This window comes from Pezoporus occidentalis, unplaced genomic scaffold, assembly GCF_034315485.1.
Source record: "Pezoporus occidentalis ecotype Australia unplaced genomic scaffold, CSIRO_AGI_Poc_V1 ctg69, whole genome shotgun sequence".
Taxonomy (NCBI): domain Eukaryota; kingdom Metazoa; phylum Chordata; class Aves; order Psittaciformes; family Psittacidae; genus Pezoporus; species Pezoporus occidentalis.
Window position 1 is genome coordinate 4,188,611 of NW_026916041.1, and position 27,752 is coordinate 4,216,362.

General features: G+C 35.2%; 1 protein-coding gene across 2 annotated transcripts in view; it reads right to left on the bottom strand.

Moving 5' to 3' along the window:
* The window catches only part of MMP16 (matrix metallopeptidase 16), a 199,296-nt gene that overhangs the window by 71,200 nt on the left and 100,344 nt on the right, over nt 1–27,752 (bottom strand). The window contains exons 2-4 of one of the 2 annotated variants that reach the window (XM_062641616.1): nt 26,922–27,070; nt 16,743–16,865; nt 4,756–5,060 (exon numbers count right to left, since the gene is read on the bottom strand). In XM_062641616.1, coding sequence (XP_062497600.1) covers nt 4,756–5,060; nt 16,743–16,865; nt 26,922–27,070 — 577 coding nt within the window. The remainder of the gene's footprint in view (nt 1–4,755; nt 5,061–16,742; nt 16,866–26,921; nt 27,071–27,752) is intronic. The other variant, XM_062641617.1, reaches the window with a different exon arrangement.

A 27,752-nucleotide genomic window follows, 5' to 3' on the forward strand; every position in this document is an offset into this window, starting at 1 on the left:
AACCTTTCCCCTTCAAAATACAGCAGCTCATGATCCTATATATGTTTTATCACTTCAGATGAAGCCCCCACTGTGTAGACTGCATATAGCAGGTCTTCAAGGAAATGTTGCCTCCTCTCTTTCTGAAGGTTCTGCTACAGGATCACAGCCAAACTTCAGCCACAGGAATGACACAATGAAATAAAATCTTAGTAAGCACCATTCAAAATATATGTTTTAACTTCTAATTTGCATTTTCTGTGCTGCACACAGGAAAACTGGGCTACTAAATGTTTTTATTTCAGTTTTGGTACAAGAAGACAAAGCACAGGATAGGATTTTCCTACTAGCTATTAGAAAATTTACTACAGAGACAGTTGCTATCCTTGCCACTCCCTGGCAGTGACTTTGAATTTCATCACAGTGATTTGAAATATTGCAACTGAAAAAAAATACTTTGAAAAAGATTTTTGTTGAGGATTTTTACAATACAGTATCTCCAAAATACTGCCACCCTTAGCAAGAAGCCGCTGTCCTTTTCTGGATTTCGATATATTACTCATTGTCCGTAAATTTTTCATTCAAAAAATGAGGTGATATGTATCACCTAAATGGATTGGGAGTCATGGGAACAGTGAAATCTCTCCCTAGCCTCAAGGCTGTTTATATAAAGGTTTCTTCTTTTTCGTTTCTTTTTTGTCTCTCTACTTTTTTTTCTACCATTTCAAAAGAAAATAAGCATTTTAAGTTTTTCTTAATAAGTGCTAATTTCCAGATAGCTACTTTTGTAACTTTTCATCTCCTGTTAATCATCTTCTCTTTTGACATCAGTAAATGTACCTATTGTGAAATGTTTTCCTGTGATATTCCCTATCCTTTCTGATTTGCTATTCCTGAAGTGTTATACTTGTTTTTCTAACTGCATCCTTGTTTACCATAGTTGCCAAGTGTTACCAGGGTATTTCATAATACACATGAAGAAAACACCTTATCCCAATAATTTACAAACCTAAGGCTTGCATTGCACACTCAAGCCTGCATAGATCATAAAGGAAATGGGGTGAAAAGGCCTACACCCACCGAACAAATTGAAAGGTAGATGTCCTAAAAGAACAAGTAGAACATGAAAGCTGACTAGAGGAAGGCTACAGTCCAATGCATACAAACACTTTGTCCAAAATACTGGAACACTGCCATTTCTCTACCTTGCAAAAATAATAATAACTGAAAAAAAACCTAGCACCTTTTATCCTCCTTCCCTAGCAAAAGAAATGCTGTCCTTTTTCCACTGCTCCCCTGTGATGGCAAGGTTATTGTACTTCTTTCTGCCTTATTTCTGGCATTACCTGCAGCACTATAGAAGGAAACTCTACAGCTTAACTCTACAGCACAGCTGGAGTTATGGTACCAGCTGTACTGTGCTTACAGGGTATTAAGAAAGCAAAGAAATACACCATTTTAGAGAGCCTACAAGTGTTAAATTGCATGACAGGAGTTTTTTTTTCTTGAATGACAGGCCCATTAGTCTTTACTCCTACAAAAAGCTTATTCATTCTTCAGAATGAAGGAGGAGTCAAAGCACAGCTATCTTCCTCAGATTGCCAAGATCGGCCTGCAACCCATAAAAACATACAACTGAAGTGAGAACAAAGGAAAGCAGCACTGCACTGTGGAGATGATGTATTTCTAACAGAGCCATCCTTTCAGTCTAGAACATTATTAAAACCAGGCAAAACACAAGAAAGTCGAGAAAACATGGTAAGATAAACAAAAAAGCCTGAAGTATGAAGACACAGCAATTAAATCATCAGGATAAATTTCCTTGGGAATTAACTATAGTTAGAATACTGAACTTGCATATGATTTCTATTTGTAACAAAAAATATTCTAAAAAGGACAGCAGTTAACGAAAGCATTTCAAGTTGCTTGTCTTTTCTGAGGCAGACAGTATGCAAATTGTTTTCATTACAAGAACAGGACAAGGTGGAGAATGAGGCTACTGCTTTCCAAGAGGATCTTATGTTTGCATTTTTGCTGCTAAATAACCAAGTTGGTCTGTGTTTTCAAATCACTCTGGATAATAGAACAGGAACAGAGAAAATCAGCACTCTAGGGAAAAACTTGATTAAAGAACACAAATAAAAATAAATCACCAAATATTTTCCCACTTCTATTGGATTTTTGAATATCACTATGTGAAAATGACTACTGAAGAAAAGAACTTTAAAAAAAAATGACACTCACCTGGAAAAATTGCTCATAGCTAGATCATAAATACTTCAACCTTCTGCTTTTCAGTGCTCTGAGATTAAGCTCAAGATAATAGGGAGCCTAACAGAGGTGTAAGTTTTTTCTCCCTGCCAATTCCAAATGGCATGTTTGTCTTCTTTTTCTACCCAGAATTTTTTTCCAGTCTCAAAAAAAAAAATAAAATAAATCTGGATGTTCCTTCAGGATTCTTAGACATGAGCTAATGCAGTCAGATCATCATCAGAATTTGGACTACCTGATAACTGGAGGTCACTAATCAGACAAATAGACACTGCATATAGAGATCAACTGCACGTCCATTGCTATTTCTACAGTCACAATGACATATGGTTTTTCTCTGGGCAATAGCTATGACCGAAGATCCATGGTTCATACCATCTTGACAATGAAACTCAGAGCTTGGAGTTGCCAACATTCTTCAGAGAAGTTATGTTGGTAAGATATTTATTTTAATTTTCATGTATTTTGCACAAATTTTCTAGTTGTAAAATATCCTGGGTTTTATACCTTGACTATGGAATTCTAACAGGAAAAAGTGTCCCTTAAAAAAGTATGCATCAGCACACCAAACAACATAAGTTATTAAATCTGCAGAGTAAAATTCCATTTTTATCTATTAAATCTTCATGGCATAGATAGCAAAGCTTTTTATTATAAGACTTCACAGTTTTCCAATACATAAGAGCGTATTTTTAGTGATATCATCATTTTACTTTCACTTGATCTTTTTACCTTCAAAATATCTTAAGATTCATTAATATACAAAATAACTTTTGAAAACTGTTCTACAAAACTGAACCACAAAAAAAAAAATAAAAAGACATGAGTGCCTTTCAGCACTCTGAAAATTACTTAAGTTAAAGGAGAAGGAGATAGCGAGAAGTTTCCCCATTTTCATAAAGACTAAGAGTATCCATATGTGGAACTGCTCCAAAAGAGTTATCACATTTTACATTGACACCTTGACTTCAACATACAGATGCCTGTAGATTTTCCCAAGTGCTTGAAGTAATAGCTCCAAAACCACAGAGCATTATGTACAGTGTTGATCTTCCACTGAAGCCAATAAAAACCCCTTCATTTAGACTCACAATACTATGACTATGTATTTGAACTGCACAAATGGAAGATTCCCATTGTTTCTTTGAGCTAAACTTGTGAAGAGAGCAAATAATGAGCAGTGCAATGCCACAGATTTTGCTCCAGTAAGAAACTAGGGCTTGGTCCACAAGAAATAAGCTTCTTATTCTGCTACTAAAAGCTTTCACAATGCAGTATGCTGCTCTTGCTTCATTGACTCTGGCTCAGCAGAAGTGTGGCACCAGAAGAACAATCACATTACCATATTTATACTCCTGAAATACTAATACCTTTATTGCAAATTCTAGGCTACAAATAATGCTACATAAACAGCTCTGAATTTTACTTGGAAGATCTCGAAACGAAAAGGAATTAGATAAAGTCTTTCACTGTTCCCAGATTCAGTGTAACATTGAAATACAGCAGTTCTGCACTTCTTGTAGACCTTATCATCTTCTGTATGCCAAAAATACCCTCTTTGTGCATCTGTGAATCCTCTTTTGAATCACTGTTTGCTGAAGAGACTCTCAAACTCTAGGTAACTGGCTTAGAGAGATCTACTAGGACAACTGGGGCTGCTTGGACCAAAACCTGTCAAAGCATCAAACAGACAACATGTCTACACAAAACCTCTTTTCTGATACTGTTCTGCAAAGATGTGAAGGCTAGTTTTAAATTAGGTTCCCTAAATAATGGCAGTATTTCATCCTATCAAGTTGGAGCTCAGCAAGGGACAGATTACAGTTCTGTGAAGAGTAACTGTTAATAGTATCTTTAATTTTCATTTGGTAAATTTTAGGTATGTCAACTGCACTATGCAGTCACATATTTGACTACAGGGAATGTGCAATTTAAGTAAATTGGAATTATCGTTGGAATTAACAATTCCAAAAGAATTTAAGAAATTAATGGGAAACACTAACTCTGTTCTTAGAATGGCATCTTTAAGAGTTGACTTTAAATGCTGCTACTGCACCACCATAAAGAAAACCTAAAGTCTAGAGTTTGTTTTTTTTTACTTTGGTATCCATTGTATTGGTGAGTAGTCTTACTTGTTCTTAATCTCTCATATCATTGCTAAAGAACATTCCACATTTTTCCTAAACCTAAATATACGGCAAATAATTCCAAAATGAAAGTAGCTTATGCAAACATTCATCCGTACAATGTTTGAATGAACACAAAATTCCTAACAAGAATTCAATGTTTTTCAAGATAAACATGTTTTCATACCACAACTTGCATTTGGACATAAACTTTTCTCTCAGAGATTCTAATAGAACAATCAACTGAACACATTTCTAAAGTCATGTAAAATTAGAAAACAAAAGTATGTGCCTTTAGGGACAGGGAAGCATGGAAATAGTAGTTAGCTGAAAGTTCATGCCATTTATTTATTTTGTTTATACCAAAATCTTTTCTTACCATCATGATTAGGATTTCCCAAAGTCCATGGCTCATCTGAGTCAAAATGAGTGTCTCCCCCAATTCCTGGCCCAGGGAAATATGCATGAGCCAAAAATCCTCCCTCCCCATCAAAGGGAGAACTGTCTCCATGAAAACCTGATGCAAAAATGATTGTAATATCCACATCCCTCTTTCCATTTTCTAATTCAATATAAGGAACTTCTTCAAATGTTAGAGGAGTTACATTCTGCCACACATCGAAGGCACGGCGAATGGCTTTACGAGTTTCAGCATCACCTACTTTTGGGGTGACGTTCTTTATGCTGAAAGAAACAAACAAAAAACACATTAAATTTGACAGAGTGGTAAGTGACACTGCTTATATCCATTTTCCCCTAATTATTAAAAGTACTGTGCTTTTAATAAAAAAATACTATTCTATCATTGTATCCTTTGAGAATAGTATTTTTAATGAAGTCAGTGCAAAATTATTGTGTCGATCTGTGTAGCCCTTTATGCTAGAACTTCTTAAGTGTTAGGTTACTCTCAGCAGCACAAAAATCTTATTTTTAGAAGATTAAAAATATTTTAAAATGAAAAATTCTTAACAGTGGGATAACCAGATTAATCAACCACTGACTGTTTACGTCCTGGAGAACAATTAGAATCTATCACAGCTAAAGAACAGCATGTCATTTCTGATCAAAAGAAAAATGTTTCCAGTTAAATGAAATTTTAACTTCTCAATGAGTCCATTAACAATAGCAGAGCTCCATACTGTGACCACTAGCCGGTATTCACAAAGCCTTAAAAACAGTTCTTGTTGCTTTTGTGACTGGCGAGAATTCCTTATCAGAAACAAAGCCTTTTTATTTCAATACAGGCTAAGATGTCCTTTTATGATCTGATTACTTCCATGAATCTTGCCTAAAACTGTAGAATTAATCAGAGAAATAATTTTATAGAACACAATTATCTACTAATTCAGAAACATATATTTAAACAGAAATTTCAGTCTCCACTAACTCTTCAAATGACACACATAAGAGAAAGGCAAAGAAACATCAAATTACAGTTTAATTCAGAATCACAATTACTAACAAATTATAGCATAATCATCATTAAAAAAAACTTATTTTTTTAATTACTGAATTAAAGAAAAGAATAAATTTTAGACCTATCCAATTTCTTCTGTCATTTTTACTCAATTAGCATGACCAGAAAAATCTGTTAGGGTTGTGTCTGTTCTCAAACTGCTGCAGTCAGATGGTCTTTGTTCATTTGAAATGTGCTTGACAGAATGTCCAGCATAAATTTCATAAATGACATTGTTCTAGAGTATATGTAAGATTTATGCAACTTATCACAGCATGTCATGTTAGTGGAGAATGAAAATATTTTCATGAATAAACGTGGAATGATTCATTCACTTAGTGCATTAAATGTGCTTGATTATATGGTATTGCTAGTTAATGTAAATGGAAATAAATCCTTCAAATCTAATTTTATAGATTTGACTTGACATGTATATTTTGTTCACAGGTTCAGGCAGAAAACATAATGTTGCCTATTTTGACTTCCACTCAAAAATATTTTTGTACTGAGTCCAATAATGCTATTTAACCAAGGCATTATATCTTTTTATCTAGTATGTATGTTCCTAAAAGATAACAGATTAGAAGATAGCATACTGTAGAGAATCCACTCTTTCCCTTGATCTTTTGTTCCAAAGATGATTTAACCAGTCATTACATACTTTTGTCTATTCCCTTAATTATCAGTCTGTTAACATTGGTTCTTATTCTGCCTTTCTCTTTCACATACAGGAGCTTGAATATTTTTTCCCTGAAAAAAAGACATTTAAAAGACATTTCTCCACTGCAAAGTCATAACCTTTTTTTTATCTCTTTGAAATTAAAAGTTTGAACTCATTAAATCTGTTATTATAAAACATTCTTCCCATCCTGTTCAACATTTTCTGCAATTTTCATTGAACTTACTCCAACTTTGCAATGTTCTTTAAAACTGGCTCTGTCAGAACTACAAAGTACTGCTGTACTGATCTTGCAGTCAGAGGGAAAAAGACCTCTGATTTGTAGGCATAGCCTTACCTTATATGATGCAAATATCATGTGATTCAAATTACTTTGTATGATGCTCTTCATAGCTATTCACTTATCAGTGATTTTATGACTAATGTTGTGTTGATTTTCAGGTGTTTAAAAAAATATTAGGTGCTCTGGACCCACCACCAGTGCCTGCAGAAACCCTCTCTGAACACCCTTCCTTTGTGAAACACTTTTTTGAGATGTTATCAGGTTCATAAATTACTCACCCTGTGCCCCTTGACAGGGTACAGTATTTTACAACCACAGTGTCATGTGCAACCAAATCAAAACACCTCACAAAGGCATACTTACACTGCCATTACTGAAAACCTGACAACAGTTAACCTGTTGCCATGCTAAGAATACCACTTACAATGCTGAGGAATTTGCTCTTAATCAATCCTGCAGTGTGCTCTCTAAAGCATGTAAATTGTCTCAAGTGCAGCTCATAGAATAGTTTGTGTTGGAAGGGACATTAAAGATCATTTCATTTCAACTCTACCTCCTGTCACAGGCAGAGACACATTCCAGTAGACCAGGTTGCTCAAAGCCCCTGGCAGAGATGGGGCACCCACAGCTTCTCTGGGCAACTTGTGGCAGTGTCTCACCACCCTCATAGTAAAGAATTTCTTCCTAATGTCATCTAAATCTACCTTCTCTCACTGCAAAACCTTTCCCTCTTTACATATCACTACATGAGCCTGTTATTCACTACATATAATGAATACAGCAAATGAATCAACAGGCTTTCATAGAAAACAGAGTATAACTGGCATTTTGACATAGGAAAAGTTCATCTGAAAGATACAGGTTTATTTTATTGGTTTGTATTTAGGAACCATAGTAATGGATCAAAGTCCCACACTGGGGTTTACACAAATAGAACAAAAGGATGGTTTTATGCTAGTATATATGACATGAGGAAATGGATAAAACAGATTGGAATTTTGTATGTGTGGTAAGTTGATTAATTACTTGGTCTAAAAGGGTTTTGAGTCACATTTTAAACCTTATCACGTCACATTTTCTTGCTTTTTCCAGGGCACAGAATTAAGTTTTAGTCATTGATTAAAACTGAAAAACTGAGCCATTGTGCTAGTTTCACACACATTAACTAGGGGTGTTTAATTATGATGAAGACCTTTTCTAGGGGTTCAAGCTGCTAAATAACTTTCAAAATACTATCCTATTTGCAATAAATCTCAAGATTCATTGCAAAGAAGAAAGATTTTTCAAAGCAACAGTCTGTATTAAAATAAGACAGATTTCTGGCTTCCAAAACAACCTCCCAGAGAGGGCAAGATTACGCTGAAAAACATAGCCCTAAAAGAATAAAAATAAATCAGTAGTTATTCCAGTATAAGAGTAATTCCAGAAAAAGATTGTCCATTTTAATGTGTTTAACACAACACATGTTCAATCCTAAAACGGCAAAATCCAACAGTGCGTGCAACGTGAATGTTGAAGGTGTCTAGGTGGGAAATTTGCTTAAGTAATTCACCCATGTAGACATATGGAATCCAAGTTATTTCATATTTCTTTCGTGATGTGGATTATATAACCTCCAAAGGGAAAGTACAGTAAGAAGATGAATCCTTACAGACAATCTATCAACTACCAAAGGCTCTAGGACCCATCTCTTAAAAATCTTCAGTTTAGACATATCACTGCGATAGCAAAGTTTTCCATGAACACTTTTCCTGTTACATTTGGCTCAACATCTTAAAGCCAACAGCCACATGAAATAGTGGTAAACATCACTGGTAACAAAAAAAGAGGAAATCGGTATCTTACTCTCAACATGTACAGATAATGGAGCTCAAATAAAAATAAATGAAGGACATGCCAACTGAGAACACTCTTATTGCAAGGTGGCAGCATTAGACAAAGGCCATCACAATGAAAAACAGTATTTCCCAAGTATTATTTTCCTAACCTCTAAGTCTGGTGATTATTTCACAGAAAACATGCTCAACAGAGAGAAAGATCCAATGTTGACCTTGACTAAATCAGTAGTGATTTAGCATTCTAGTAAACAAAAGATGATCTATACGGTAAAACATTTCAGTGCAAATTTTTTACAAACTAGCAATCTGAGTGATGCTTTGTATCAATTTTGAAAACCGCAGTTCATAGACAAACACAGACAATTGAATACAGTATTTTGTGGTTATTTTTGACATTTGATGCAAACATGGTTTTCAACCTTACAGTTGTTTTAGGCATTACAGCTTTAAATCCATGTCTCTCACAAGAACAAGGTTTCACCACTGATAATGCTCTTTTCACACTGATTTACTATTTCTACAGATGCCTGAGGAGTTCTGTTTTATTCTGAAATTCTGAGTCCTACTGATTTTATAAAAATTTCAGGTTTTCCTTCCCCTCTCCCTCCTTCACCAAAATATCCTAAAAAAAATTATCCATGTTTCAGTGACACATTTTTGGCTGCAACAGCTTCAGGAGCCTTGCAAGGCTGCCAGGATATACCTCACTTGGCTGTGTAAAATCAGTCATCTGAAATTTAAATACCGTACATGAAGTAGCACATATTTGCCATTAAATTTCACTGTTTCCTTTTTTCCTTCCTGAGCTGTCAGTAGAACAGCTCGTTATATTTTTCACATAAATTGCTACAATTCTGCATAGAAAGCTAAACCTTCGGAGCTGAGCTAGACCCAGCAAAGGCTAGACAAAGCTTGAAATCCATAAAGCTTATTATTACTGCTTCCCTTAGCAGTAATGGCCTCCACAAGAGTTTTAATAACTACTTTATGGCCTGCAGACCTTGATACTTCTATTCTCCACTGTATATAATAAATACTTTTAAAAATTGTTTCTATGCTCATTTCTTCATTAAATCTAGAGTTCAAGATTAACAATAACTTCCTGTCCTGTTGTGCTGATTTGATTGAATAGTAATGAGCAGTTTTATAATCACTAAGTAATGATAATGATGAAAAATGATATTTTAATTTAGAACATGTATATATATCCATTAAACATAAATGGGGAAAATACTTCTTTAACACCATTTCTCTCAAATATGCCAGGATTTTCTTGGAGCAAAGTCACAAATTGGAAATCCCATTCTAAAGAAATAAAGAAAGGACACAAGATAAAAGAGCAGGAAATTCAGCTAAGTAGGTAGAAAGATGCCGTCACTAATCTGTTTGAAGTAATCCAATTATAGATCTGTATTAGATATGAAACAGTTAAGATAAAATTAGTTGAAACACAGCTTAAGTTTGAATAATTTGTTGAAACTACCTTCTCATTTCCATTGCTGTAAATCAAACCTAAACTGGATGAAAGCTTTTTCTTATTTTTTTTAACCCCAGTGCTACTTTTATTGAAAATAATAGTTTACCTCTGGCCAAAGCTGTGTTTCATTTTGCACCATCATTTTCCCAGAGATACTTTCCATCAAGTTGCTTCATTAATGTCTCACTGATGTGGGTTTTCTTAGCTTCAACTTCTTTCCAGTCTCACTTTGCTAAGTCTTTGTAGCTATAATCTAAGAATGTTTCTCAGGTAAAATGTGATCTTGGTTCGTAAAGCTCCTGCTCCAGCTGGTTAAACCCAAGTCAGAACTATTGCTTTTGATTTTCTTGTTCTGTGGCCAAATTAAAAGTCAACCTACTGCTGCCATTTAGAAAGAATTCATAATTCTCTTGCCTCTTTAGTTTCATGGATAATAGTCTTCCCATAATTCATTAAAAGGAGATGAAAAGTGACAAAAGCTGAGCTATACAAGATACAAAACCAAGGTTAGCAAAGTACTTGACAGAAAAAGTTTTTATAGGAAAGGTGTTCTAAGTATCCCATGTCATAATTTACTATTTTGTTTATTTTATATTATTTTTTATAATATATTTATAATATATATTTATAATATAATATATACAATATATATTATATAATATATAATATTTATAATATAATATATAATATGTTGATATATTATATTATAAAATAATATTTTTTATAAATTATATTAAATTATTATTTTATAATAAAATGCAACATAAACATTTACATTTACAGCATATTGATATCAAAATATTTCATTATTTCAGGATTGCTGAAGTAGGCAAATACTAAAGAAATGAGAGTAGATATTCTATAATATTCAGATTTTTATGAAAGAGCACTAAAAATACATATAATGAAGAGCATTATTTTGTTATTTACACTATGGAAGAGCACAGCCATTTGGCTTAACTGATTGTTATGTAGGAATCCTCTCTCACAGTCACAGTTACATAGACTTTTTTCGTTGCAGAAATTTTAGAATCACCACAGTGTAATTTAATCTTTTATTAAGTATATTTTACACGTTCTTCCTCCTTCCGTTCAGAGGTTAGAAATGTTAAGGTATATATTAATACTAATATGTTTCTTTAAACAAAAGGGCAGGTATTACCTTCATTAAGCTGGAGTTTGGGAAAGCACCAAGCTTTACCAGAGAGATAAATACGCATAAATCAACATTCAGCATTTGAAACATTCCATTTTATTCAGATTCCTAAACAGTGCCTAAAATTACACTAGCAGATATCACACAGAGGAAACTTCCCTGTGTATCCTTAGGTTCACTAGAATTGCATCTTTTACGGTATTTCTGACTGGTAGGAGATGCAGTTATAATGACTTAAGAATGTTAATAGAGCCTTAATTAACATCTATTTCTGCATCCATGCTTACTACAAAAGCTAATGCTTAGTGTCAGGAATCCCTGTCCCATTAGTCTTTAAGGATTGAAGCCCTATGGTAGTCTAACAGTTTATGAGAACTTTATTGTAGAAAACAAGCAATGTGTCTTGTTCAAATTACTACTTTTCTAGATTTGCAGCTGTAAATCATCAGAGTTACAGCAAAACATGTAAGTATGAATGCAAAGTACTCATGGGTGGGTCATTTTGAAAACATCTGTTATTAGAGAACCGTGAAAACTTGTTCACCATGTCACTTCGAATGCTTTCCACGTCTGGAGGTACCAATTCTCAATATAAATCTGCACACATTTTACATACTACTGTGTGTTCTGTGCTATCAAGGAGCTACGAACTACAAAAATTTTTAATTACTTAAAATGGTAAGGTAGGATTCTAAAGCACATTGTTAAGCATTTCCATTTGTAGGTCTTGTAGGCCGTATATGTACATAGGGAAAAAGATATATTAAAGTGCAGCCCAATCCTGTAAATGCTTCTGGCGTGTTTCAAAATATATTAGTCAGATACAAATGAATCAAAACATAGAATATTGCTATCATATAAAGATTTTAGACATTTCTGCTATTCACAAAATTGTTCAAGCAAGAATGTTTTTGGCATCAATGACAAAAAAAAAGATAATCATTATTTCCACTTATTTTTGCTTTTCATTTTTAGTGAAAAGACAATCCTCATGTCTTGATGCTGAAATAGTATAGCCATATATTTAAAAAAATAATTCAGTGTAAATGTCATCATAATGCAAAGTTTGTGTTATCATTTCAGTTTGGACACAGAGCTGACCTTTTTTCATTCATGAGCAAAATGCAGCCAAGGAAATTCATCATATATTCACTTTGTGACAAGTATTCTTAGTAAGGGGCAATTCCTTGGTTTAGAAAGTATTTTCTAAATAGTCCTCTGTAGCTGTACACTAAAATTATTATTTTATTAAAAGAATCTTGTTAATACTTTGAATCAACAGTATTCTGTATGTTTTTTCTTAATTCAGTATTTTCTAACTTTTCAGTGTAGTTTTTAAACATCTAAGAAAAATTCTCTTTCCATATTCCACACAATATGGATCATTCAGATCATACAAATAACATAGTTTATTATTAAGAAGAAAAGAGGATTTTTAATTGCATACTGAAGCTCCCAGCTAGCACTAATTCATTTAACTGGACAGCATAAAGTTAGACATGTCCAAACTTTTCATCTTCTGTAGGTTTCTGGACAGCTGAAATCCAGGATGCATCCAACTTGTTGATAAGGAAAAAAACATTAATCAATGGCTTGACCCAAAGTCCACTGACATCAAGTAAAAGATTATTTCTGGTTGGTTTGGTGTGAAAGTATTTTTCAACCACAGCTAAATTACCTCCAGCAATTATGTTATTACATATTGCTAAATCATCAAATTAGGCTTTTTTTCTTCCTCAAAATAGCAAAAATAATGCTGAATAGCTTTTAATACTTTACTTTTTTGTTTTATTTTATTTTACACTTTTGTAAGTTCTACATAATGCCTGTAATTCAAGACAAAACTTGGCTTTTATAGAGCATTCTCCAATATTATTCATAAAAGCGTTCTTCAGACCGAATAATCTGATCAATGACTGGCTGCTGGAGTTAAAATTATCAACTGTATACCCAGAATTCTGATGAAAAAGCTTTATATTCAATAATTCTTTGTCTAAAAAGGACATATAAACATTTATGTTCTATTTTTACAAAGTTCATTGCTTTATTATTCACAGATATTGTTGTGTAACCTGATGCTGTCTAAAACACTAAGGAAGAATAAAGACTATATCAGTAAGATCTTTGTAGCTTGTTCTATAATATGGCTATAATTCTCATATATCCTAGATGCTCTTGTTCACTGCCATACTCTTCTGGCTGGTATAAATGCTTTCTGTTTCTCTCTTTGTAAAAGTCATGTTCGTATATAACATTAGTACTAATAATGTTTACAAAGTATGCCAGCAAGAACTATACCAGGCAGAGAAGATCCAGTAAGTGATATCGTTGTTTAACTTCATTAGAAACGGAAATTCTAACCAACACCTTATTCACTAGTTCAAATAAGCAGAAAGCTGCATTCCTTGAGGGAAAGTATAATCAATGAAGCACAATGCCCATTCCATGCTGACGTTCCCAAAACCAGAACTCTGCATTTTGATGCTGTCTGCACACAAATGCGGTTTTATAAATGTAATTATCACATAAGGCCAAAATGTAGTATATGTTCAGAAAGGACATAATTACTGTGAATTAAAATAGTAAGACACTTTGGAGCTCCATCTTGAGATTCTGGGGAGCTATTTCAACTTGAAAAATTAAAAATATGGAAATGTAGAAAAAACATTATATGTGACATGCTAAGAGGAAATATATTTTGAACAACATTAGCTAATTTAAATGTAGCAGGTGTCAGGAGCACCTTGGGGAAAAAAATAAGTGGTGGACAAAAAAAGGCTAGAGTAAAAACACAAATAGGCACAGTTTAAAATGCATTTATATGTGATCTCAATTATATTTTTCTATCAAAAATGTCTTGATGCTTTGCCTGAAATGATAATTATTTCATTTAAATAGAGTATCTGAGGATATACTCCAAGACTAAGTAGCCAGTCAGATAGTAAATGGTTAATAGTAAACACAGATTCAGTGGACTCCCCTCAGCACAGGAATTGCACCTACTTGACAGTGGTGCATACAGAGAAGAGCTCCACATCAGCAGATTTCACAGAGTCCAAAAAAGAGTTTATACATTTACAGTATTGCATTATTTTCTTGAAGTAAGCAACAAAGAAGCAAATTTGAAAAGCTTGCCTTCCTTTTACTCCAAGCAAAATTCTTGGCAAAACAAAATCAAACAGACACACAAAAAAAATAAAAACACCCCACCCCCCAAAAAACCCAAACAAAAAACAACAAAAAAAACCCAAACCCAAATATTTTAGGAAAGCCCACTGAGTGCTGTTAAGGTCCAAGTTCTGCTCATGTGTTGGTTTCTTTTCAACATAATGGATATGTCCACGTAACACATTTTTTTGCCCTTCCTGTTCAGAAAAGGTGGTGAGTGAAGCTCCATGATAACATATGCAAGATAGATGGCATCCTTTTTATTGTTTATTCTGTGTTTCTGTTAGGGGAGGGGATATGGCTTAGATTTGGGGGTGGTTTTGTGGGGGTTTTGGCTGTGCTTTTGGTTCCAGAAAAGTGGAAGAAGCAGCAGATATTGAAATGAGCGAGAAATCACTTTTTTCTTTGGAGGAATTACTAAACTTGCTTAGTGGACACACTTTAGACTACAAGGTTCTGGACAGGAAGACACAGAATGCAGCTGGAAACCTGCAGATTATAAAGAGACTGAGAGTCACACTGAGAAGAAGTAAGCAGAAAACTGATACTAGAGATATGATCAAAATTTTAGGGAATAAAGCAACTTCATAGTCATTCAGTTAAGTGGTATTAAGCCTGTAAGCAAGGAATTGCTGGAAAGAACAAAGCAGGTAACAAGAAGCATGTAAAGATTTTTTTTTGTTATTGTTGTCCTTATTTCTTTGAGTTGTTTTTTTTTTTTAATTCAGAAAGATTAATATTTTATTTTTTAATCAAATAACATTGTGTTTTCTACTTTAAATACTTTTTGGATTGTAATTCACTTCAAAAAAATATTACAGGCTTATTAACTTCAAAGATCTGGTTGATTGGAGGACTTGTCAAAGTGAGAGAATGGACATTTTACAAGACAGAAGGCAGGAGGTAAAGAATTGCTATAAATTCTTCAAAGTGAGAAAGATTGCTTGATAGCTTAATACTGGGCACCCTTATTTGTTATTGTGATTAATGCCTTATTTGTTATTGTGATTAATGCCTCGTGTGACAGTACAGAATATATACAAGGGGCGGGACTTAGACACTTGTAAATAAATCCTATAATGGAATACAGAACAAGACACTGCACAAATCAGAGTGACAGAAAAATCACACATTGGTAGGTGACCATGCATGCCTTGTCACATTTTTGCACACACACACACACTACATTTAAATTTTAAAATGCAGATAAATGTTAAGTGCTGTAGGTGGACATTCTTATTCTAAGTAACTATGCATTACACTTACATTAACAATAAAGGACTCCAATAGCCAATATGAGCTAAACATACTAATTTCAAGTCAGTCAGTTTTCTATAACTTGAAGTTATATCAGTGTGCAATGTCTTAGAATTCTCTAATTCAGACTTAAGCCATAGATAGTATTGACACAGATTACTAATAAAATTATCTCTTCATTGTGGTATGAAAAACAGTCTATATGACCATTAGAGCTTATGAACTTAAAATTTAATAGTTATATGGTTTATGAATAATAGCACCAGTCAATGAATTTGAAAACTATATTATCCCTCAGAACTTTCCCTTGTTAGGTAATACAGGAATCCCAATAAGGCTGTGCAAATTTTCAAACAGGCTGTATTGGAATCCTTGAAATTATGGACAAATTATATTATATTATTTTATATTATGTGCATTACACTTCCTTTGCATGTCAGACCTCTAGCAAGTACAGAGATTGCATCTACCTTGCGAGATCAGTTTTGACAGTAGGCAACATGCTGTACAAACTACATGCCAGACGCAAGAGTTACACTGAAGTAAATTCGGGACATACCCCTGTGCCGATCATCATGCCAGCAGGAAATGGTTGGGTCAGTGACTCACCAAATTATAATCAAATTCATTTGTACTTAGAAGAGACCTGTACACACTTATATTTTGCAAAGTCCACCTCCTTTCAGTAACTTGTTTTACATACTGAAATTAGAGATCTGAGTTTTATTACAGCAGTCCTAGTTTCAGAGCAACATTCCCTGAGAAGTCTTCAAGAGGTTTGTAAGGTAATATTGGGTGTTAAATCAACATTGAAAGCTTCAGAGAATTTACTAGTTACTAAATGCATGCAACTTTAATCCACAAAAATAATTTGGTTCTTGTGCAGCATATACATACTTATTCAAGAGGTATTCAACTCAGCATTTTTATATCACATTTTAATCATAAACTTCTCAAAATACTGAAAAATATTTCAGAAATTAGTATATACTTCAAATTAAAAGTCAGCACTACTAGTGGCATTTATATACTTATATGAATATATTTGGCACCTGTAAGTGATATGTTTGTGTTGCCACTTCTGTCCTGTTAACGCATAGCGTTTCCGACGAATGTTAAATTTGGAGCTACCTCTTGTCTGGTCAGGCACACCACATCGAGGCTTCTTCATCCAGCTACAAGAAAACCACACCACATAGTTAAAGCAACATGAAAGACAAACTGTAACCACTGAATCTAATTAATAAAAATATTGCAATTTTTTAAGTTACAGTTTTATCAATTTTGTGACTACATGCAACAGTGACTAACAAAAGGAACAGTTATTTTGTTATCAGATGTATACTTGGTAGAACTTCCCTGTATCACATGACCTTCAGAAAGCAATTTCTTTGCTGCTATTTTTCCTACTTTTCTTTTGCTATAACCTCTGAACAAAGACTTCACAACTGGATGAGAATTTCACAGCAATAATTTATACTGATTCATTCAAGGTAATTATAATCCATATTACTAGCTTGTTTCCTGAAGGTGAAGATAAAGCATATATACAAAGATCAGTCAAAGCAATACTTCCTAAAATAATTTCTGTATTCTCTAATCCTTCTTTTTTTGTCTCATTGTCAGTATATTTAAATAAGTCTCGAATTCTTTTAATTAGAGAGCCCAGTCAACTGCCAGAATTTTATTTTTTTACTTCAAGATACTGAAACTACTAATTTTATGATACTATTAAGTTCTTCTTTTACACTTTTCACAGAATGAGCAGTATCTAATTGCAGCTGTAAGCACTTAGTGGGGATATTTAACTCAAGAATTCTGCTTAAGTATATTTAAATCAAAATCAGGCTGAAAAAGCTCTAAATCGCAAATATCAAAAATGACCACTGCAGCAGCACCAGGCTTTCCACAGAACTGCCTGATTCTCACAGTGATATTCAGTATTCCATTTTTTTTCCCAATATTTCAAAAACTTTGAACTTGCCAGCATTCTACATATGTCAGAATTAGGATGATATCTAATTCAAAAGCATAAATTCAACAGTAGTATCATTGAACAATTTCTCACTTGCAGAGTAAGGATTATGTAGACTTAAACTGAACAAAACTCAGCTGAAGTTATTATTTTATGTGAGCTGAATAGCTGCAGAAGAATTTACCATCATAAAGACATTGACTGCTATCCTGGATTCAGCAGTAGCAGTCATTTTTCTCCTTCTTGGTAGCTGGTGCAGTGCTGTGTTTTGACTTTCGGCCTGGGAACAGAGCTGATAACAAGGATGTTTTGGTTTGGCCAAGGACTTTGTGAGCCTCATGCTCTGCCAGGGAGGAGGGGAAGCCAGGAGGAAGCAGAGACAGGACACCTGACCCAAACTGACCAAAGAGGTATTCCATACCACAGCACGTCATGCCCAGGATGTAACTGGGAGTTAGCCGGAAGGGCTGGGAGTCTGCAAGGGGTGGAGGAGGTAGGTGGGTGCTTGGTCTGCTGGGGTGGGGCGAGTTATGGGTCGCTGGTGCTGAGGTGTTGTATTCTCTTCCCTTGTTATTTCCTTTATCATTATTATCACTGGTGGTAGCAGTAGTGATTTGTGTTATACCTTAGTTACTAAACTGTTCTTATCTCAACCCGCGGGAGTTGCATTCTTTTCGATTCTCCTCTTTGTCCCTCCGGGAGTAGGGGGAGGGAAAGAAGGAGGGGAGTGAGTGAACAAGTTACCTGACTGGGTTTAAACCACAACTGCATAAGACAAATCTCCTCTGTTACTTTCCAAGTTCATTTGACATTATTTCCATCATGCCAAATAATTACTGATGTAAAAGCTATAGTTTTTCAATGGTATTCACCACAAAAGTAGTCATACCCTATATTCAGGCTTGCATGAATGAATTTTTGACCATTAAGATGGCATTTAAGTCTTGTTTCATAAATAAACATACTCACAGCAGCTGTATGTGTGTATGACTGGATGACAGAAAAGTCATTTGAAATGTCATCTCAGAATGTAGAGTCCTTTGAAAACATGTGCAGGTAGCAAAAACTCAAAAACACTTTCAACCAGCCAACTATCTTTCTTTTTTTTTTCCTGGTAGATATTCTTAGTATATGCAAAATGAAGAAAACCATCTTGCTTTGTCCAAATGAAAAAAAAAAAATAAAAATTGAATATTTACAGTACAAAGGAGGAGTGTGTGTGTATATAAAAAACTACACAATACAAGGAATTACAGAATTATAGAATGGTTTGGGTTGGAAGGGATCTTAAAGCTCATCTAGTTCCAATCTCCCTGTCATGGGCAGGGACACCTTCTACTACACAAGGTGGCTCAAAGCCCCACCCAACCTGGCCTTGAACACTGCCAGGGATGGGGCAGCCACCGCTTTTCTGGGCAACCTGTTTCAATGTCTCGCCACCCTCAGAGTGAAGAATTCTTTACTAATATCTAATCTGAATCTACCTTATTTCAGTTTAAAGCCATTACCCCTATCCTTACATGCCCTTCTAAAATGAAATAATTGATTTTTCAGTTCTGTACTCAAAGAATTAGATGTGCATTGTAAGTTTTACACCTACTAATATAAGACAAACCATATTGCATAATGAATGAATTTTCAGAGATGGGATAATCCAGAGAAAATCAGCCACACTAATAAATCAGTGTTAAGAGGTTTAACAGTACAGCCAGGCTTACACATTTCATATATGCTGCAGCCATGGATGTTTGTTGTAGCAAAGTATTGCTTAAATGTGTAAGTAGGAGTTAAGCTCACCAGCTTGTGGGAAACCACAAAATTTTAGTGATAGTACCAAGATGGCAGTACACCCCATTTGCACTGATAAAGACTGATGGAGGTGTCTGTAAAAACTTTCATGGGTGACACATACATCAAGTTAAAAGTGTGGAAGCCAAAACTTACAAAGTTGACTGCCGGAACTGAAGACCTGGAGTTCAGTCTCCTGTTTCAAGTAAGAAACAAGTAACTATTTCTGTAATTTCTGGTCAGAATAATTACAAAGTGTGTGTGGCACATAAAAGAGCTGGCTATCATTTGCATCTTCATGGAAGACAATCTCCTTTCCCTTGTGCCTGCAAAGACAGTACTCCACAGTCTATAGAACCTACAGGTTCCTCTGTTTTTTTAGAAGTGTCGATTCAGCAAAGATGTTGGCAACTTCTGGGATGAAATATTATTGAAAAGTTTAATTTGCCCTAATAAGAAAAGAAACTGAAAGAAGCAGATTTTAGTTATAGACCAAATGGCAGTTCTTAGTAAAATGAGATTAAAATTGGTTCAGACCTCTGAAAACTTTTAGACATGTTGTCAGTAATATTTTTTTTGCAGTGCATGTTAGATCAGCATGCAGTTACCATGCATGTTAATGAGAGGATATATTTAAATTATGCTATTGAAACTGCACACACACATTGAAGAAGAAGACATAAATATGACAAAACATCCCTGTTCTCACCTTAAAGTGACATCACTACATCAAAAAAAAGACGCAAGGAATAAAGTAAAAACAACTATTATATTTTGCTGCAAACACTGTACAAAAATGTCAAGGTTTTGTATATATAACGTATCACTTATAGAATCATAGAATCATTAGGGTTCGAAAGGACCTTAAGATCATCTAGTTCCAACCCCCCTGCCATGGGCAGGGACACCTTACACTAAATCATATCACTCAAGGATTCGTCCAGCCTGGTCTTGAACACTGCCAGGGACGGAGCATTCACAACCTCCCTGGGCAACCCATTCCAGTGCCTCACCATCCTAACAGGAAAGAATTTCCTTCTTATATCCAACCTAAACTTCCCCTGTTTAAGTTTGAACCCATTACCCCTTGTCCTGTCACTACAGTCTCTAATGAAGAGTCCCTCTCCAGCATCCCTATAGCCCCCCTTCAGATACTGGAAGGCTGCTATGAGGTCTCCATGCAGCCTTCTTTTCTCCAGGCTGAACAGCCCCAACTTTCTCAGCCTGTCTTCATACGGGAGGTGCTCCAGCCCCTGATCATCCTCTTGGCATTTCTCTGGACTTGTTCTAACAGTTCCATATCCTTTTTATGCTGAGGACACCAGAACTGCACACAATACTCCAGGTGAGGTCTCATGAGAGCAGAGTAGAGGGGCAGGATCATCTCCTTCAACCTGCTGGTCACGCTCCTTTTGATGCAGCCCAGGATATGGTTGGCTTCCTGGGCTGCAAGCGCACATTGCCAGCTCATGTTCATTTTCTTATCAACCAACAGCCCTAAGTCCACCTCCGCAGGGCTGCTCTTCTCTGCCCAACCTGTAGCTGTGCCTGGGATTGCTCCGACCCAGGTGTAGGACCTTGCACTTGGCATGGTTAAACTTCATGAGGTTGGCATCAGCCCACCTCACAAGCATGTCGAGGTTCCTCTGGATGTCATTCCTTCCCTCCAGCGTATCAACCGAACCACACAGCTTGGTGTCACCGGCAAACTTGATGAGGGCGCACCACTCGTTACTGGTCCCCAGCCGGACATTGAGCCATTGATCACAACTCTTTGCGTGCGGCCATCCAGCCAGTTCTTTATCCACCAAGTGGTCCATCCATTGAATTGATGTCTCTCCAATTTAGAGACAAGGATGTCATGTGGGACAGTGTCGAATGCTTTACACAAGTCCAGGTAGATTATAGTTGTATATTTCCAAGGACAATGACTTCAAATCAATTGAACTGCTTCCCCCCATAAAGAAAAGTTTAACTTATTTAGCTTAACTGACAGAGACCTATTTTAGTAAGAAGGTTTGCTCACTGGCAAACCAGGTGCAGGCAAATATCAATATTCCAAGTTGTGAATTTGAAAGTTAATTTTCAAAGCTGTCATTGAAATAACCTTTCCAGTAATGTCAAAGGTTCAATAATCTTACAGAAAATAATGTTAGCATAGAATGGTCTAGACTTAGGATTTAACACAAAAAGTCAAGAACAGTAGGTAGCATGGATTCAAAATTCAACATTGTGTTAACTTACTAGAACTACTGACAATCCATTTTTAGCAAAACAAAACACAGCCCAAAATAATATTATGAAATGCAAGCAGTAACAATTTGTTCCTGCATGGAGTTTGAAGTGGTATGTTCCTATCAAGAACATTATGCTTGATTCCTGATTGGTTTGGATGGGCAAGGGATGTTCCATGTTGTTGTGCTGTCTGGCCCACTAATGTTCTTACTGTTCTTACATGAAGACTGGGACTGTGGTTCACACACAGTATAAATCCCAAAGTAAATCAAACAGAAGCCTTTGTGCAAGTTGTTCACTAGCTTTCAGGAAATTACCTTCATGTAAAATTTAAGGGAAAATGCAATTTGCATTGAAGAGCTGGACTACCACTAGATTTATCACTTAGATCTTAGCTGAGCTAAGTTTAGCAGTCAGAATTTTAGAGAAATTATTACATGCTTAGTACCAAGTTCAGTATTTTCTAGCACAGAAATCAGGCAAAATATTAACAACTTCTGGCACATACATTTTTTTCTTTTTTTAATATGTTAAAAATATTTTTTTAAGTGTAATTGTTCTCAAAATGACTTGAAGACTTCTGTCCATAGTAATAATTAATGCTCATGATATTTGGTTATACTTAGTGTGTAATATGGTCTTCCATCTGTGGGGGAATCGACAAATAAAACACTAATTTCCATTTTCTTCCAAATATAGCTGCTTTTAACAACATGATCAAAGTCTTCCGTGCTCTTGATTGCTTGTTCAAACTCTTTTTTTTAAATAACTGGTTTTCATTTTTAAAAGGGTGAATATGGGTAATGAATTTGCCTGTCTTGCATCTGTTTGTTTCTGAACTTGTAGAAATCTTTTATGCAGCAGCCCCTCAAAATTAATATTTTATCAGTACTCATTAAGGGGGCTTATATGTGACTAATGCAATCTATCTGTAGAGTATGTCACATCAAGTTCCGCTCCTAGCTCCATTAGTGTGAATCTTGAGGAGCTATATATGTCAAGAGAATTAAAACAATTTAGACTCAAAGAAAATCTGAGAAGATTAAAATAAAAATAGGCAGCAAAACTGTTCTTCTAGTAGAGCAAGAGCTAAAACTGAACTTCTCAGAGAGAAGAAACTCTTGCTGTCTCCTCACTTTTTTAAGCCTTCAGGAAAAGTTTTAGTGTAACACAGAATCAAAACACTCAAAGACCCTGTCTTTGGTTAAATGTTTCCTCTCGTTTGCCGTTGATCAAAACTGCTGCTTCATCTGTATAATGTTTTTATTGTTGGTAGGTTCTGGTTTATTTTTTTTTTTAAGAGTTATAGTTAAAAAAAAAAAAATAGTCTAACTGGACAATTTAGTGGATGGAAAAAATATAAACATTTCTTTAAGAAAACTACTGAATGGAATAGTACCCTTAAACTTCTTTTGAGGAGAGTCAAAGATTGATGTAAAAGACTATCTTTTAGCCTTGCTACTGACGATGACTTGTTGTCTACAAGACATTCATTCTCATTGAATGTTTGCTGAAGGTACAAGACATTATGTATAGGTTTTGAACAAAAAACGTTTACAAATACAATAGACCACTGATTCAAATTTCAACAGCTCAAAATTCATCATACATGCTTACTCAGACTGATAATTAATATATAAACAACAGAGATCCCACATAAATATGATTACATCTTCATAATGAACCTTGATATAAACTCGGTTAGAAGCTCATCTGAGCATTAATATAAGCACATTTGCCATTTATTTATAAAGGATGACATTAAAATAAATGTTTTGTTACTATTGCACAGCTTTAGTCATCATCCTATACACAACCATTCCATCTGTATACCAAGAAGTTTGTAATGTACCTCTTTAAACTGCAAAACATGTTTTGGAAATTAGCATGTATAGCAGTTTTAATAAAAGACAACTAATTAGATAACTAAATTAATCTAGTCTTCCTACTCAGCATGTTTGGTTAGGGATGTGAAAGACCAGGATGCCAACAGTGGGTCCATTTTCAGCAGTCTGTTTTTTAATGAATCATTGACTGTGTTTGGTAATATATAAATGAATCACAGAAAATACTGTGATACCCCATGCAAATGTCAGGATTTTCACTGGGTTTGCCATTGTCATTATGCTTGTATTCAGAACATTCCTCATATTTTAACACCACTATATTGAAATCTCTTTCTAACATTCTTCCCTATCCCCAGCAATAAGTAAGCATCATGCTTTTCAGGCCACTTGAGAAACAAACAAAAAACTATAGCAAAGAAAAAAAAAAGTGAATTATGAGGAGTAAGGGGAAGATGAATGCTGTCCATATTTATGCATGCCAAAATATTCATTGAGGGATTATATTTTTTTTTCCAGAGCAATAAAGTCCCCCCAGGATACTTTTCATCATGATGCTGCAGGACATCCCTAAAGTTGGTCCCTATCAAGTTTTTACTATAACTTCATTTAATTGTTTGTCCTTCTGAAGACAAAGAGGCACATCATAATATTCCTCAAAACATGCTTGAGAAGCAGGTAAATCCGCATGCACAAGTTGATAACATATTGTTTCTATGAGGTTCCTGCTGTACTTTTTTATTTTGTACTCCTGCATTGTAAGTCATTATAACATATTAATCACATAGAAAACAATGGTAAATTATCACGTATTTCTGCCCAAAGGGGAGTATGTATACTTTCTGTAAGGACGAAAGGGAAAATTATTTAAATATTTACAAAATACTGCCATAAATTAACTAAAAATAAATAATAATTATCCTTTGTTATACAGTCATACATCCCAAGAATATTCACTAGTGTCAACTGATAGTAACTTGAGGCCACAGTTTAGTTTAATTAGATTTTTTCTTAACATGAATGTAAATGTGACAAGTCTTTAAGAATCAGTTCTGTTCCCAACTTGATTCAACTTTACGCAACTCCAAATGTGTAACTAAATGCAGAATTCATCCAGCATGAGTTACATGTAGCTAAGAATTGCCACGCTAATATGCCTTTATGTGTAAAAGAAAATAATGTACCAAAAGGTTTGTAAGACTTAATATCCACCAGATTGTAAAACTGATGTTTTGGACTGCTGCATAGATGGATTCCTTTGTCTCTTACATAGCAGAATGAGACAACTTTGCTGACATGCTGGCCAAAAAGTCCAGTTTAGCAAACATAAACCCCTTCCCTTTGCAATTGAAGTTTTGTTTGCTTTTCAACTCACTAGCTAATACTCTAAACAAAGAGATGTTTTTTTTCTAAACAAAGAGATGGCCCCTGCTTTTCTTTAGGTTTTCTTTAGGTACTATGAGCAAACTATTTTCCTTTTAGTGAAAGATACTGATTCTTACAAAGCTGCCACTAATGTGTCTTTAAAAGACTACTAGTGACAGGTAGAGCACTCTCCCCTCAAGGATCAATTGCTGAAGCTGTATAAAAAGCCCAGTCTCTCCACCCTGCAGATTGAATCCTAAACATACTTCTGAGCATAGCTCTCTCACAAGGTGTTTACTGATACTGCACTGCATGTTCTAAGGCCCTTTAAATTCCTAAACTGAGGGATGTTCAATTAACTCACCTTCCCTCAGGGCAGCCCTAAAATCTGCTTTGCTTTATTGCTTTTCAATACAATAATGCATGTGCCAGTGAAATAAAATGATTTTTCCAATCCTGCCAGCATTTTGGGTAGTCTCTTCCCTAAAATCTAAATGATAGAAAAATCATTCATGCCAGCTACTTTACCACAAAAGAATAACGAAATATGACACATTGGGTTAGGGCTGGTAAATGGAAAATGACAGAGGATTTTCCCCACACACACATTAAAAAGCATTTTAGAGAAGTAGTAGAAACATATTTCAAGGAAGTAAATGTTGAGTATCTAGTAAGAGTACTATTTTGCTACTATTTTATAATTGCTTACTTTTCAAACAAAGTAACTTTTTCTAAAATAATAATTATTCCATTTTACTTGAAATGAGTCCAACAAGCACGTAAAATCTTAGAATCATAGAATTGTTTAGGTTGGAAAAGGCATTTAAAATCGAGTCCAACCATTAACTTAGCACTGCCAAGTCCACCACTAAACCATGTCCCTGAGTGCTACATCTACATCCTTATGTTCCATGTCTTTTATATACCTCCACTTCCCTGGGCAGGTCGTTCCAGTTCTTGACAACGCTTTCAGAGAACAATTTTTTTCCTCATATCCAGTCTAAACCTCCCCTGTCACAGCTTGAGGCCATTTCCTCTTGTCCTATCACTTGCTCCTTGGGAGAAGAGACCAACACCCACCTCACTCAACCTCCTTTCAGGTATTTGTAGAGAGAGGTAAGATCCCCTTGAGCCTTCTCTTCTCCAGACTGAACAACTCCAGTTCCCTCAACCATTCATCATCAGACTTATGCTCCAGACCCTTCACCAGCTTCATTGCCCTTCTCTAGATCTGCTCCAGCAACAGTATCTCTCCTGTAGTGAGGGGCCCAAAACTGAACACAGTATTCAAGGTGCAGCCTCACTAATGTCAAATACAGGGGTATAAAATCTTCCCCTGCTGTTTTAATCCCAGATGCATTTTCTTACTTGTACACTAATACTTATTATTATTTTCCCATCACATTTTTAAAATTTGGCATAGTGTAGAGTTGTTTGGAAGTGCCTTTTAATAGCTTTGTTTCACAGTTTCTCTGTGTTCAGTCTGACAATAAGATACTGCTGGCCTTACAAAATTCAGAAGGGCATGCAAAATTATTCCAAATTTACTGCATGCCAAAACGACCACATCTGGTCTTTTCTCACAGGAAATTATCAAATGAATAGGCTAACAGAGTGTGCTCAATTTTTTCTCAATGAGGATAAGGAAATTTACACTAGAGATTTTCCAGTAAGAAAAGACATACCATGAATTCTTGTTGATTTTGAATTGGTTTCTCCACTTCCGCATACATAAAATTATGGCCCTTTCTTCAGGCAGCCCTGAAACATTTTCTTTACAAATCACCTGCCCAAAGGCAGACAGTAGTTAGGCAGGTGTCTAACCTGCTGCCATGAGATATAGAGGATGTTAAAAAAAAAAACAAAACAAGGAGAAAGAGAAACATTTTAACTCCCCATCTGAAGCTGCAATGCTATTTGAATATCCCAGTCACCCTGCTCCATGTGTTGTAACATTTTTTCCAGTTCTATTTTACCCTGCTTGAAACAGAAAAGTCAAGAGCAGTTCAGTACTGGTTACTTACTCAATTGTGTTCCTGTCCACTTTTCCTGTCATATTAATGCCATAGAACTGCTGCATGGCAGCTATAGCTGATTGCATGGTTTCTGCAGAGCGCAACACCGACATTCGGGGGTCTGTTGGTGGAAGGTAGCCATACTTTTGTAACCATACCTGCAATGACAAGTGCAGTGGCTATTAAATAGAAATTAGAGGTAAATAAAATGCTCCCTAGTAATTTTGTACCATATATAATGACGCTTCTAATTCACCAAGCATAGATCCTATTAATCTGGGGATTTGGATATTTTGTAAGAAAAAATTCTTTGAGGCTTTTATTTAACCTCCTTTATTAAAGATACTGCTGGTTTAAGACTTACAATGTTTTCTACCGAGAAGCCAGCTCTCTTTATTATCTGAAACTGCCTGCTTCAATTATTTATTTAGTGTACTTGTTTATTTGAAGTTACAACTAAAGCACCTAACCATGGCTCTAGGCACTTCAAGAAAATATTAAGCAGACAAAATATAAAATCTACAATATATGCCACGTCTAATTGACTGTCTACAGGGTACATGATAATATTCACCAACTACAACAATAAATCCACAATAGTTCTCACACAGTTACAGTATATTGTTATCATCTCTCAAAGAATATGAAAGAGAGTAGCGGGGAGACATTCAGCTTTCTGAGAAGACTATCAGAATTACATACTTATAGGCAAAGCAGGTGTCCAAGAGATAGTGAAGTAGCAGTCTGTTCCCACATACAGGAAACTCCCTGATAAGAATATCTTCCTTTTTAAATCAAGATGGAGTCAATGCCAACTGTTTACACTCTTAATTGTGCAGA